Source organism: Caenorhabditis briggsae (genome assembly GCF_000004555.2).
Source record: "Caenorhabditis briggsae complete genome, chrIV, whole genome shotgun sequence".
Classification (NCBI taxonomy): Eukaryota; Metazoa; Nematoda; class Chromadorea; order Rhabditida; family Rhabditidae; genus Caenorhabditis; species Caenorhabditis briggsae.
This window is the reverse complement of record NC_013487.2, coordinates 10,361,026-10,373,262: the sequence shown is the minus strand read 5'-3', so window position 1 is coordinate 10,373,262 and position 12,237 is coordinate 10,361,026. Positions and strand designations below refer to the sequence as shown.

General features: G+C 35.6%; 3 protein-coding genes across 3 annotated transcripts in view; 1 reads left to right on the top strand and 2 right to left on the bottom strand.

Moving 5' to 3' along the window:
- Positions 1 to 226: 226 nt before the first annotated feature.
- On the top strand, positions 227 to 2,400 carry CBG01818 (the record flags this gene model as incomplete). Its single annotated transcript, XM_045235805.1, has 6 exons — positions 227 to 254; positions 1,471 to 1,572; positions 1,617 to 1,727; positions 1,772 to 1,927; positions 1,979 to 2,244; positions 2,290 to 2,400. 6 exons carry the CDS (start codon positions 227 to 229, stop codon positions 2,398 to 2,400), a joined length of 774 nt encoding a protein of 257 aa, XP_045091868.1.
- Positions 2,401 to 2,589: 189 nt separating this feature from the next.
- CBG01819 lies at positions 2,590 to 4,732 on the bottom strand (the record flags this gene model as incomplete). The annotated part of the gene is made up of 7 exons (XM_002634203.1): positions 2,590 to 2,784; positions 3,249 to 3,507; positions 3,562 to 3,711; positions 3,759 to 3,895; positions 3,941 to 4,118; positions 4,174 to 4,327; positions 4,549 to 4,732. 7 exons carry the CDS (start codon positions 4,730 to 4,732, stop codon positions 2,590 to 2,592), a joined length of 1,257 nt encoding a protein of 418 aa, XP_002634249.1.
- A 6,884-nt stretch (positions 4,733 to 11,616) lies between these two features.
- The window catches only part of Cbr-unc-30, a gene marked incomplete at both ends in the record, with an annotated part of 4,016 nt that continues 3,395 nt past the window's right edge, over positions 11,617 to 12,237 (bottom strand). Inside the window, one exon of the mRNA XM_002634204.1 lies at positions 11,617 to 11,743. Within this exon, the coding sequence (XP_002634250.1) occupies positions 11,617 to 11,743 (127 nt within the window). The remainder of the gene's footprint in view (positions 11,744 to 12,237) is intronic.

The window sequence follows — 12,237 nt, the reverse complement described above, 5'->3', positions numbered from 1 at the left end:
ATGTACATGAGTTCAAAATTCGGAGAAGACATTTTTTCAGGATCCGGAATACGGAACACAGAATACGGAATTTGGAATCCGAACATCTCTGTTTCTGTGTCAGATAACTTTTTACTATTTCTAATAGAATTTAAGAATTTCAGAAAAACGTTGAAGATTCGGCATGTTGAAAGCAAAAAAAGGAGTATTCCAATAACAATGGCGACAGCCAAAAACCTCATTTTCTATGGAACCTCATGTTCCGTTTTTCGAAGGTAAAGCGGGGGCGAAAATATCATGAAAAATTCAGAAATGTTGATCCTCCCGACGATGATCATAATTTCCGTTTGCGAAATTAATTATCTCTATATTTGACATATTACGAAAACAATAGTCTTTTTTCTCAGTATACAATACAAGAATAAAGCTATTTTGGTCCGGTGACGAATCATTTTTGGAATACTGTCCATTGTGGGAAGTCATTCAGTTAGTAATGTAACTGAAAGAACTCCCAGAAACACTAACTGCTAAAAGACACTATTGAAAACAACGAGATGCAGAGAGAGAGAGTGAGAACCACAGACAAACGCTATGCACTCACAGAACCTCTATGCACTCAAAGAGACCTGTGTAACCTGAAGACTAGAAGAATACAAAACACAGATTTCCTATAAAACACTATTTATTGAATTTACTCAATAAACCACTATAAAACCTTTAAAACCAGTGAGCCACACTTTAATGGGTCGTCACCAATCGTGAGCGAACACCAGCGAAAACTAAAGAAAGCGATAAGAATTTGCCGAGAGAGGAGACGCGTTTTGGCGCGCACACAGTTTTGCGCGCGGATACAGTAATCCACACCTTTTGCACGTGTGTTCGGGGGAGATTTCTCTCCTTTAGACTTGGAAAGAGGATTTTAAAAGAGAAAACACGGTAGAATACCGTACAAGTTTGATTTTCGGAAATCAGAAAGATATGGGAATGTGTTATTCCGGAATGCAAGTAAACAGATCTTGATTCGAACTGATGACGAATGGATTTTGAAAAAAAAATAGAATCTGGGTTTTTAGGCATCATCGGGACCCCACAGGGTTTGAGCTGCTGTGATATGCTCTTGAAGGGCAAACTTTTAGACGGACATGGCAAACTTGTAGACGGTTAAAAATTCTGATTTCTCGCAATTCCTAGTGGATTCTTCAACTCAAAATTAATATTTCACGGACCTAAAACTTTGCTATGTCACTTTCTCATCAAAGCGCAACAGCATATCACTTCAAAATCTGTGCCAGAGTTTCATGACCTGAATAACCGTTACATATTATTCCACGGATCCACCATGAAAAATCTCTTTTCAATTTCAATTTGATTTTATCCATCACAAGTATGTATACGTGTCTATTAGCAGTTCTTCTTCTAATTCCAATTTGTCAATCGAGATCAAACTGCAAGTGAAAATAAGCTTACTGTAGCTAAAAACAAAATATTCAGTTTCTCTCAACGAAAAATGTGAAAACTTGTCTGATTGCCCAAACGGTTCTTACGATTGTCTCTCGGTTGTTGGCCTCAATAACTCTAGATGCATCAGAGACGGTATGAATCTTTTTGGTTTCTCAAGAATTAAAGTTGAATTTCAGTCAAAGAAATTTGTACCGGAGGAATTCCAATTAATCCCGTAACTACTTGCTCCCGAGACACTGACTGTAGCCCTGGATGGTGCGATTTGGAGACACAAAATTGTTGTGACGGTTCGTTTTCAGAAATTTCAACCCATTTTCAAAAAGGGTTTCAGTTGATCAGAAATCCTCAGAACTTCCAATGTGTCCGGATAGAGTGACTCCTTTGTACGCTCAACAAAAATGCAGAGACGTTGAAAAAGATATGGTTTATTCCGGAACCAGTGAACAGAAGGGTGGATTATGCTATAAAGGATACAGCTGTCCGCCAAGTCAGTTTCCAGTGAAATCTCTGAAAATATTTGTAAAAATAAGAATTCCAGAAATCAAGCGTAAATCAGATGAATTCTACGGTGTTGAAATATTCGAAACCAATATTAGCTGCTCGACAGAGCAAAGTGTCAGCGGACCGTATTCTTTCATGTTCTGTAATAATCGTACTGGACACCTTTGGTTTATGGGACAATATAATGTAAATGGAGATGAAGTTACAAGGCATTGGACGCATTGTCAATTCAATAAAGATTGTGGAAAAGGACATGTTTGTGTTAAAGAAGATTTGGCAAGATTTAGATGTTATGATGATCCGGTTGGTTTTTTTTCTCTCTAAACTTCTATAAATCCCTTTTTTCAGACAATCAAAGTGAACTACAATTGGATTGTTATTCGTCTTCTGGCCATGTTTTTTGTTCCAGTCTTTTTCCTAATTGGTATCATCATATTGAATGTAAAATATTTAGATTGAGATTTCAATAAATTTGATTTATTTGATTTTCTTAAACTCTTTATTGCATTGATTTTTGAAAAAAATCGTGAATGAGAACAAATCGGTGATAATGACTAGAATTTGATTTTGTTGATCTACTGAAACTTCTACTGAACCTGAAAGTGTTCAACCGGGGGACAACAATGGGAAAAAGAAAAACTGATGAAATTAGGATTTAACTGAAGGAACAGGAATCGGGGGAATTACGAAACTAAATGATTGAACTGAATCTGATACAATCGATTTGGGATAATATGCCAATTGTGTGAGAAGTTGATGAGAATATGCACGGATTCCAAGAACTTCGAGGTGGACAAGAGAAGTAAGACATGACAGAAGGCATTGGATGCCGTGGATTTCAATCTGAAATAAAAAATTTCCGTATTTTTTGCATTTAAATGTTCCCGAAAACCTTTAGAAGGGCCCCCTGTAAAAGAAGGAACCCGTTCATAATGTATATTTTGAAATAAAATATTTCCGGCATTTTCAGTAAGAAATATCTTAGAAATTCTACAATTTCACAGAAATATGAAAAAAAAAACTCTTTTTTGCTCAAAAGTTTGCTCAATTCCGGTGAAACTAATATATCAATTTCGAACGAAAAATTGCCGAATTTTCGATTGAAAAATTAGAAGAAATGTCCGGAAAAAATAAAAGGGTCACTTCTAATTAAAAGGCCCTGTAGTAAAGGGCCCTCCTGAGGTACCCTGGAACAATAGAAGAATCACTGGTGACAGTTCCTTCCTATACATGTTTTACGGCAGGTATTCTCCTAATATTACTTCGGAAAAATTTTGAAAAATTGCACGAAAAAATGAATGGCAAACCTTCAAACAATAGTTGATATCCAAAAACTGGAGTTTAGAGCACATTGTAATTTGTTGACAAACTGCATCATTCACATTGACAACTCCACTCAATGATAATTTTTTCAAATTTCTCAAACCTCCCAAAAATAACATGGATTTAATTGTGAGAGATTCACAATTATCCAGTAACAATTCTTCGATTTTCGGACATTCTTGAATTATCAGAGATAGTGCATCGTCTCGAAATCCATCTCGATTATTTATCAATGATAAGTGCCTGAAAATGTTGATTTTGTACCTCTCAATTATTTGTGAAGACTTAAGTAATTACTTCAGATTTTTCAGCTTTGAAATTTTTCGACAATCCAATAAATTGGGTGAATAGGAAAGATCCAAATGGGTGATAGAGTCTGACATTGCAACGATGCGTTCTAGATCACAGGGAGAAATGAAGGATCTTTGAAGAATCAAAGTTTTCAGTCTGAAAAAATAACATAATTAGTTCATTTAATTGAAAAAAGAACAAACTTTTTGTTCTTCAAAAAAGTCAAATTGTCAATTCGCAGGGAATTCCCAACTGCAATTGCCAAGTGTTCAATGGTATTTGAAATGTATTGAAGGATCGAAGGATCCACGTGGAAGTGACTAGCATTCAGACTTCGTCCCTGAAAGCAGGAAACTGTAAAAACCTAAACAAGCGAGGCACCAACCGAGATTTCGAAATATTTCAATTTGGTGCATTTCTTGAAAAGTGTCTCAAATGATTTCCTTATTATTGTGGCAACATCCCACTCGGTGCATTCAATCATTGAATTTGTTATGCTAATTTCCTCAATACTCTCTGGTAAATCACCGAAGCTTCCAATTGCTCCAGCCGAAATACGACATCTGAAAGAAGATATAATTGAAAAATAGAGTTGAGAATTCATGAAAGAATTCCTACCTGTCAATGGAAAATCTCTTCAGTTTTTTAGCATTTTCGTTTATAGCTTGCATGATTCTTTGTCTGATTTCGACGTCACTGGAGACAACTGCATATTTCGAGTTTGCAGGACGAATTTTAAGATCCAAAGTTTGAAGATTATAAGAACATTGAGCTGCAATATACTTTTTTCTAAATTGCTGAAACAAATACCGTAAAACCTGTATTAGAAGGGCCGACTCTTCCATTCCTTCAAGAAACTGTCTTTCAGACAACGCATTTGGATGGGGCCCTCCTTTTTTTCAAAGCCACTCATGGAGAGCCCTTCTATTAGAGGAACCCTTCTATTGAAGGAGCTCTTTTAATATAGGTTTTACAATTTTCTAAAAAACTCACCAATAACTGAAGCCATTGCTGTTGGATTCTGAATAACTGCTGGACAGTCTAACTCGATATCCAAATTTTTCTTGGATTTCAAAGATTTACTGACCAGGGAATTCATCTTTGAACTAGTCCTTCTTATTCTAACCGCATCTTCTATACACAATCTATCAATTATTTCCAGCCATGCCTGATCCATGTTACCCTGCAAGAATAAATAAAAATAATAGAAAAAAAATAAATTGAAGAAGAGGAACAGAAGAAACAAAAGCACTGGGTAGAATTGTATCAGAAGAAGCATCATCATGAATCATATATTTTCAATCAAATCATACATGATTCATGGCGATCAGAGAATTCCATTGGTTCACAGAATTTTCTGGAAATCATGGAAAAAAATAAACATGTGCGGAGAATATCTGGAGAAATGAGGTCTAGGATAGGGATAGAAAAGAGAAATAGAGAGTAAGAGAAAGCTCGTTTGGCACATGGAAACGCCGAAAAATGAGATGAACGGAAAGGGAGAAAGTCTCGGGATTCGGAATAGAATGGACGAGGCAATTTGAGATGATGATGTACTGCGTAGAGCTTCTTCTTCCCCTCGTTTTGGACGCCGCCGGAAATGGGATAGCTTTGAAACGGGGCCGGGGAAAATGAGGAAAATGGGGGTGGAAGAAGGATGAAAAATAAGATGAAGTCAGTGCAAAAAGAAAAAAAAGAAGTGCAGATGTTGTTGTTTCTGCAGATAAAGAGCAATGGATACATGCTTTTTGACGATGGGAGGAGCTCTGTGAAAACATGTGTGAGAGGAGAGGAAGAATTGAAAGTTTTGTCATATTCAAAGCGAAAGTGGAATCCGAAAAAAAATAACAAAGTGAGATTGATGGTGTTCACACAATGCACTATTTATTTTGAAATGAATTTCTGGAATTCTAGAAAATAAAAGTTTTAAGATTTTAAAAATTTTTAGTTGTTGAGGACCATCTCAAAGGAAAATAAAATACCGTAAACACTCGAATAGAGTTCCACCCAAACGTTTTACTTTGAGCCCATATATCTCATTCCCTGTAAAAGATAGCAAAAGGTGGTCAACTGACAAAATATTTTTGATATCCTGATAACCATTTTATCAGTTGAAAACTTTTTGATATCTTTTACAGGAAATGAGATATAAGGGCTCAAAGCTGTTTACGGTATCTGGTTCTGAAAATCAGTTTTCAAAGCCCATTTTCAAATAAAAACTGTTATTTTTTAATGGAACGTAATTCTGTCAGTCATCCTTTTTTTCAATAGAAGATATGAATCGAAAACGTTTTACAATTGCTGATGCTTGGTAAAAAATGAGGAATCGTTCAAAATCGTTCGTTTCAAAGAATGAGTCATTTAATTAAACTTCCTGATAATAAAAACACAAAATTGTTTTTTTTTTGAGAGATTCGGTAGAAGAAGCATTCACGAAAATTGTATGAACTAAAGCAATATAATACATGGGAATATAAGAAAAGAAGAAGAAGAAGTGGGTGAATTCGAAGCATTTTACTGAGAATTTTTAAAATGAATGGGTGCTTTCTTTCAAATTCTTTTTCCCCAACAAAAATGGGACACTTTGTCAAAAAGTGTATGAATTTGAGATCATACAGAAATTGCAAAAAAATGAAGAGATTTTGAATTTCAAGAGTTGTGAAGTAAAGGAGAAAATGTGGGAACCCCCAGAGTTTTTATCTAGTAAAATAAATAATAATAGGAGAAAATCTAAGAATAGAATCTACACAATAACTCTTTTCCTGTTCCTTCTTCTTCTTAAGGTTTCCACGACAACCTACTCATTCTTTTTACTTAACTAAAATTGTGTATTCTTTGGAGCAGCCTTTTCCTCCTCCGTTTTCTCATGCACAAAGACTCAGGTTACCAGGTCATATATCAACAAAAATTTTTCGGTGGCAAAACTCTTTTTTCGTTTCTTTTTTGCCCGTCTTCCGCGCATAAACTAATGCCGCGCGTAAGACGTACTCTGCGTCTCTCTCCCTCGTTTTTTCAGCTTCTTCTCAAATTGACAAAAAGACAAGAATATGGGACAAGGAGAAGGCAGAAAAAAGGAGAAGAAAAGAAAAGAAGGTGTTAGAGGGGTCAAAATGGAATTGGGCATTGTCTTCTATACTTTCTCTTCTTACTTGGAATAAAAATTGAATTAGGAGAAGGACGGAAAGGAAGGAGAAGGAAGCTGGATGTGTTCATTTTGTGGCAAAGAGCCGTGGGAAAGCGGATATTCAACGTCAAGGAGTCAAGAAAAGGAGATTTTAAATGAAGTACCTGAAGATACAGGTGTCAGCAATGGAGGTAAAGTCGAATATTGTAACATAATGGCTTCTGGGAGATTGAAAGATATTCATGATGTAGAAAAGGAATAATGTTTCATTTAATCATTGCTAGGAATTTGAGGAACGGCAAAGAACAATCATAAACGATAGAAAAATTGGAACAAATAATAACTGGAAAAAAATTCGAGCGGTACAACGGGGTAAAACTGATTTAGGGGTATAAAATCCATGATTCGAGGGTACAAAATTTTTAGTAGCTTGTATATTTTGTACCGCTGAACTGAAATTTCGCTCCCAACCGTGTCACAATTTCATGTACGCAAAAATTTCAACTCAATGATACGAAAAACACGATTTACCGATGCACTTTGAACTACCGAATCATGGATTTTGTACCCCTAAATCAGTTGTAACCCGTTGTACTCCAGAATTCGTGCCCATACCGTAATTGCATACCGTAATTCCCTAACTTTCAACTTTGAACCAATTTATCTTGGTTTTTGGGACAGATATGAAAAAGTTATCAACTGGCAAAACGTTTATTATAATATCAGAAATAGTTATCAGTCGACCAATTTTTGATATCTTTCACAGGGAATGAGATATAAATGCTCAATGTTAAAAGTTTGTGTGGCCTTCTATTAGAGTGTTTACTATAATAACTTTGCTATCAGAAAATTTTAGGAAATATGATTAAATGAAAAAAAAGAAGACAGACAACAAAATAATTTACAAAAGGAAAATAACTAGAACCCATTGTACTTTTTAACAACAGTTGCTAACAGTAGATGTTGTGTTGACTACCAGTTATCAAAGAATGCTGTTAATTGACAACGAACACAAAGAAATATAAATTTTTCACTTTCAGAATAGTTGTTTAAATACCGAATGAAATGGATTCGTTGTAGTTTATATGTAGAACACAAAGTTGTGCTTATTTCTGGAATAAAAGAAAAAAGGTTTTGTGTCAAGTGGGATGTTTGTTTTAGTTTTTTCATTCAAACGGTAACTTTCTCAGCAAAAGTAATCAAAATCTTTTTTTCTGAAATGACACAAAGAACCAGTTGAGAGATGTAATCCCAATATATTCAATCGAAAAGCTCTCTCGGAGAGCAACAGAGTGGCAGTTGTCGGGATGGCAGGTGACAAAGTGTTCGACTCAAAAGAAAACGAGAGAAATTCAAAAGAGAAAGAGATTTTAGGTATCAGAGAAAGATATCATTGAGAGATATGGAGAAGAAGCAACTTTCGATGTTTCTTGTTTTTTGGCAGACGGCCAATAAAAATGAAAATGAAATGAATTAAAAAAAACGACACCACCGACACAATTGATGCAGATGATGATGATGATGACTTCCTATTTGTTCATGTGTGTTTACTGCGCAAACAATAGATTCTACAATATGCAGAAAACCAAGCGAATTTCAGTAGGAAAATGAAAAACCGAGAACTAGTCCGTTGATTATTTGAAGCAAGTAATGAACTGACAAGATTGTTTAGAATTTTGCACCACTCAATAGATTGTGAGTATTTTCTACTTAAAAAAAGACCAACTGAAAATCAGATATGAAAACAGAGAGCCTTTGCATTTTCATGGGTATACCTAAACACAATAGAAGGCCATCCTATAGCCAATTTATCTCGGTTCCTGTAAAAGATATCAAAACTTTATCAACCGATAAAATATTGGTGATTTTATGATGGATCATTTATCAGTTGACTGCTTTTTGATATCTCTTAAAGAAGTTGAGATAATTGATCTCAAATTATGAGTGTAGGGTGACCTTCCATTAGAGTGGTATCTATGATATAGTTTTATAGATTCCAATTTTCAATTACATAAATAGAACTAAAATTTTCCTAGATTTACCCAAAGAGTTGGGGACAGCCAATAAGAACTTTTTCAGCCACCCATCGACAATTTTTTGGACTGTTCTGTATCGGGAAATGATATTCAATGTCAACCTAATAAACATTTTTTTGTATTTACAATCACTTTGGAAAATCATACAAAATCTCACGAGGAATTTCGAATTTTTCTAACTGAACTGTGTCCCAAAATGGGTCGACTCTTTGGAATAAATACTGTATTTTATTTGAATAAAGCCCCAAAGGTTAGCTTTGAGCTCGATTATCTCGATTCCTGTGAAAGAAATCAAAAGTGGCAAACTGACAAAACAGTTTTTCATTTATCATACTTGTAACGGGTCGGGCCGGGCTTTATCCCGAATTTCGGAGGGCCGGCGGGCCTGTCATTCCACAAGTTTTGAAATTTTTAAAAAACACACAAAGGGGGACCCTTATGTGATTTTTTTCGATTAAAATTTTTTTCGAGTTTTTTCGATCTTATTAGATCAAACAGACAAACAATCCAAAAAAAACAAAAATGGAGAAAATTATATTGAGAGCTCAAAATTTGGCTCAAAAATACAGAATTTTTGATACCGGGCCTTCCGGGCCGGGCCCGGCCCTTGAAAATTTTCTCAGGCCCGGTTCGGCCCGGCCCGGAATTTTACAAGTATGGCATTTATGACAAATACCAGTCGGTTTAAGTCAACTGTCGGGGCCTCAACCTCCTGGCTTCCGCTTACTGTACCTTACATTCGAATTTCTAATTTCAAATTTTTTGAGTTTTCGAATTCACCAAAATTTGTGAAAGTTTTGCATACTATCAATTTTCTTCGCGGAATGTTTGATTTCCCAAATTTTCAAAAATTCCAAACTACTGAAAAAAATATTTTTTATGTTCTGAAATCCGGAGTATGTGAACTCCCGATTTCCTGAAGCTTTACATTTTGGATAACTAAATGTCAGGTTTACTGAAATTTCTTGTCTCTGAAAATTCTGAAACTCAAATTTTTTGAATTTTGAAAAAACAGCCGGTTTTCGCCCCTCCGGGCTGAAACTACCGGCTCCCGCTCACAGTACCCGTTATCTTATAGACACGCTTTGTCATTTTTCCAGGGACTATTTTTTCATGGTCTATTAGGAAATTTCGAAATTCGATATTTCGGTTATTTAGAATTTCTAGAATTCGGGAAGTCGGAACTAAGGATATCCGGAAATTGGAAAAGTGAGACACTCGGAAGTCCAGAGATTAGTCAATTTAAAAAAAATCAGATGTAGGAAAACATTAATTTTGAAATCTAGAAAAGTGTTTGAATCTGTGTGTCTCAAATATCGAAATTTGTTATATCATATTTTAAAGAATTGGAAAATTTCGAATTTCACACACTTACTAAATGCCGGGCTGGACTGAGACGGCCCTGTCCGCGAAATGTATAGAGTTTCGAAAAAGTTTAAAAAATTAGAACTTGAGAACCTGAAAAATTGGAAATTCAGAAATTCAACTTTTCGAAACACATTCTCGTCGAAAAGTTTTTGGAACTTCGGAAAATCAGAAATTTAGATTTGAAAATTCGAAAATTCTAAATTTATAAAATTTAGAAACTCCGAATAATGGTAACCTGAAAAGTTGGAAAATCTGAAACTTTTAAATTTTCTGGCAAATTCGGTATAAGATCTCAGAAATTTATATATTCCGAAATTTGAAAATCATGAAATTAAGTTCGGAAAATTTAAAAATTATTCTGAATTCTGAAAAATCGAGTCATCCAGAAAGGATGCTTTTATTTTTCCTTGCATTCTATTTCCTTCCTTTCTTCCTTTTATTCACTTTTTTCTCAGAAATAGCGTGGATAAGAAAAACATTTAGGGGGTTAGACGGGACTGACGTGAATATTTCTTCAATATTTTTCTAAAAATTTGCTCTGTAGAAATAGAAGAACGTCTCCAGACGACGTCAAAAACAAAATTTCGAAATATAAAATACTCGGGCATCATCTCGCTGCTATTTCGGGTCATCTGTGAAAATTTGAGAAATTTTGGCCCATTCAGGACTTCGCTAGGGTCAACGAACCGGGAACAAACGGACACACTCACTCACACACAGAATTTGGTGATTGTTAATAGTAAAGATTTTGTTAGTTTACCGTGTTTTGTCTTTTGAAAGAACCGAGATAATTGAGCTCAAAGTTGAAAGTTTAGGTGCGCTTCTATGAGAGAAATTACGGTATAACTAAATCTCTGCGGGTTTCACAATAAAATGCCTCTCTGTAGTTTTGCGGGGCGGTGTTCCCAACATCCATGAACAATATCCGAATTCGGAAAATTTTAAACTTAAAATTTCTAGAAAACAAGACCTACGCAACTTTTAAATTCTGCTGTTAAAAGTGTAACAAAATTTTCCAAAAAGAAAAGACAAATGCCATAAAAGTGTAGATTCATGGATTCTGAAACAGTTGTATTAGACGGAAGAAACATATGATTAGAGAGATACATTAATTATGATATAGGAGAACTGGAACCGCAATTATTCGTTGGCATGTTGTGCCCGTCTCTCCAGAATGCAATTAGACAGGCGAATGGATTGTCTCCTTCTTCTTCTTTTCGGCGAAGAAATTGTTCTGACAAAAAAGAAAGTGTCAAAAATTAAAAAGTTTCTTTTCATCTCTCCCTACTCACTATTTCTTCTGTTCCATGGCTCCCTGGCACCTTACTCAAATAATGCCAGAGGTAAGAGGTGAGCCGACCGGTTCGGGAACAGGATGGGATGAAAAAAAGAGAAGGGAAGATTATTTGCAGTAAGGAGAAAAAACATTAAAAGTCTATTTTATTTAACACGAGTCAAAATGGATAATCGAAGCAAAATGAGATCGATGAGGGGAATTGGGGATGTGAGATACAATCAGGAAATAAATTAGATCTAGAGGGGTCCAGTGTACTGACATGGTTGATAAGTTTGACCGAGAGAAGATGTGAGAGAATTCGAGAGACCGTCCATTAGTTTTAGCTTGTCGTTTGATGAAGACGCAGAGAATGCGGCCTGGGCTCTGAAAAATTGTATCGTTCAGTTAGAATTCGGATGTTTGAGTTTGGGGAATTTAGATTTTTGGAGGAATCGGGGGAGCATTAATTCAGTTCTAGACTAGTTTTTCGAAAAATTATCTATGATTTTCGCTTTAAAGTTGTTACAGGTAAAGTGCACTGCCGAATCTTCTTAATGCTAGCTGAAAATGCGCAAACTGGCGAATGACGGCTAGTTGGCAGGCGAAGGGGAACCGGAGGGCCGTTGACGGACTGTCGACGGACCATCGGAATCCCTTGGAAAACCGACAAGCTACATGTAGGGTATTAAATAAAGCTCTTCCACTGTGGAAGCTATTGAGGTGTTGAACTCTTTGGTAAGTAACTAGGCTCCGCGTCACTTCGAAACCAGTAACTTCGAAACTGGTTCAAAACCGTGGTAATGCAGGCGAATGGACAAATTTCAGACTACAAAAACATCTTACGGTTTTCAAATATGCTTTTTCTGATATAATAACAC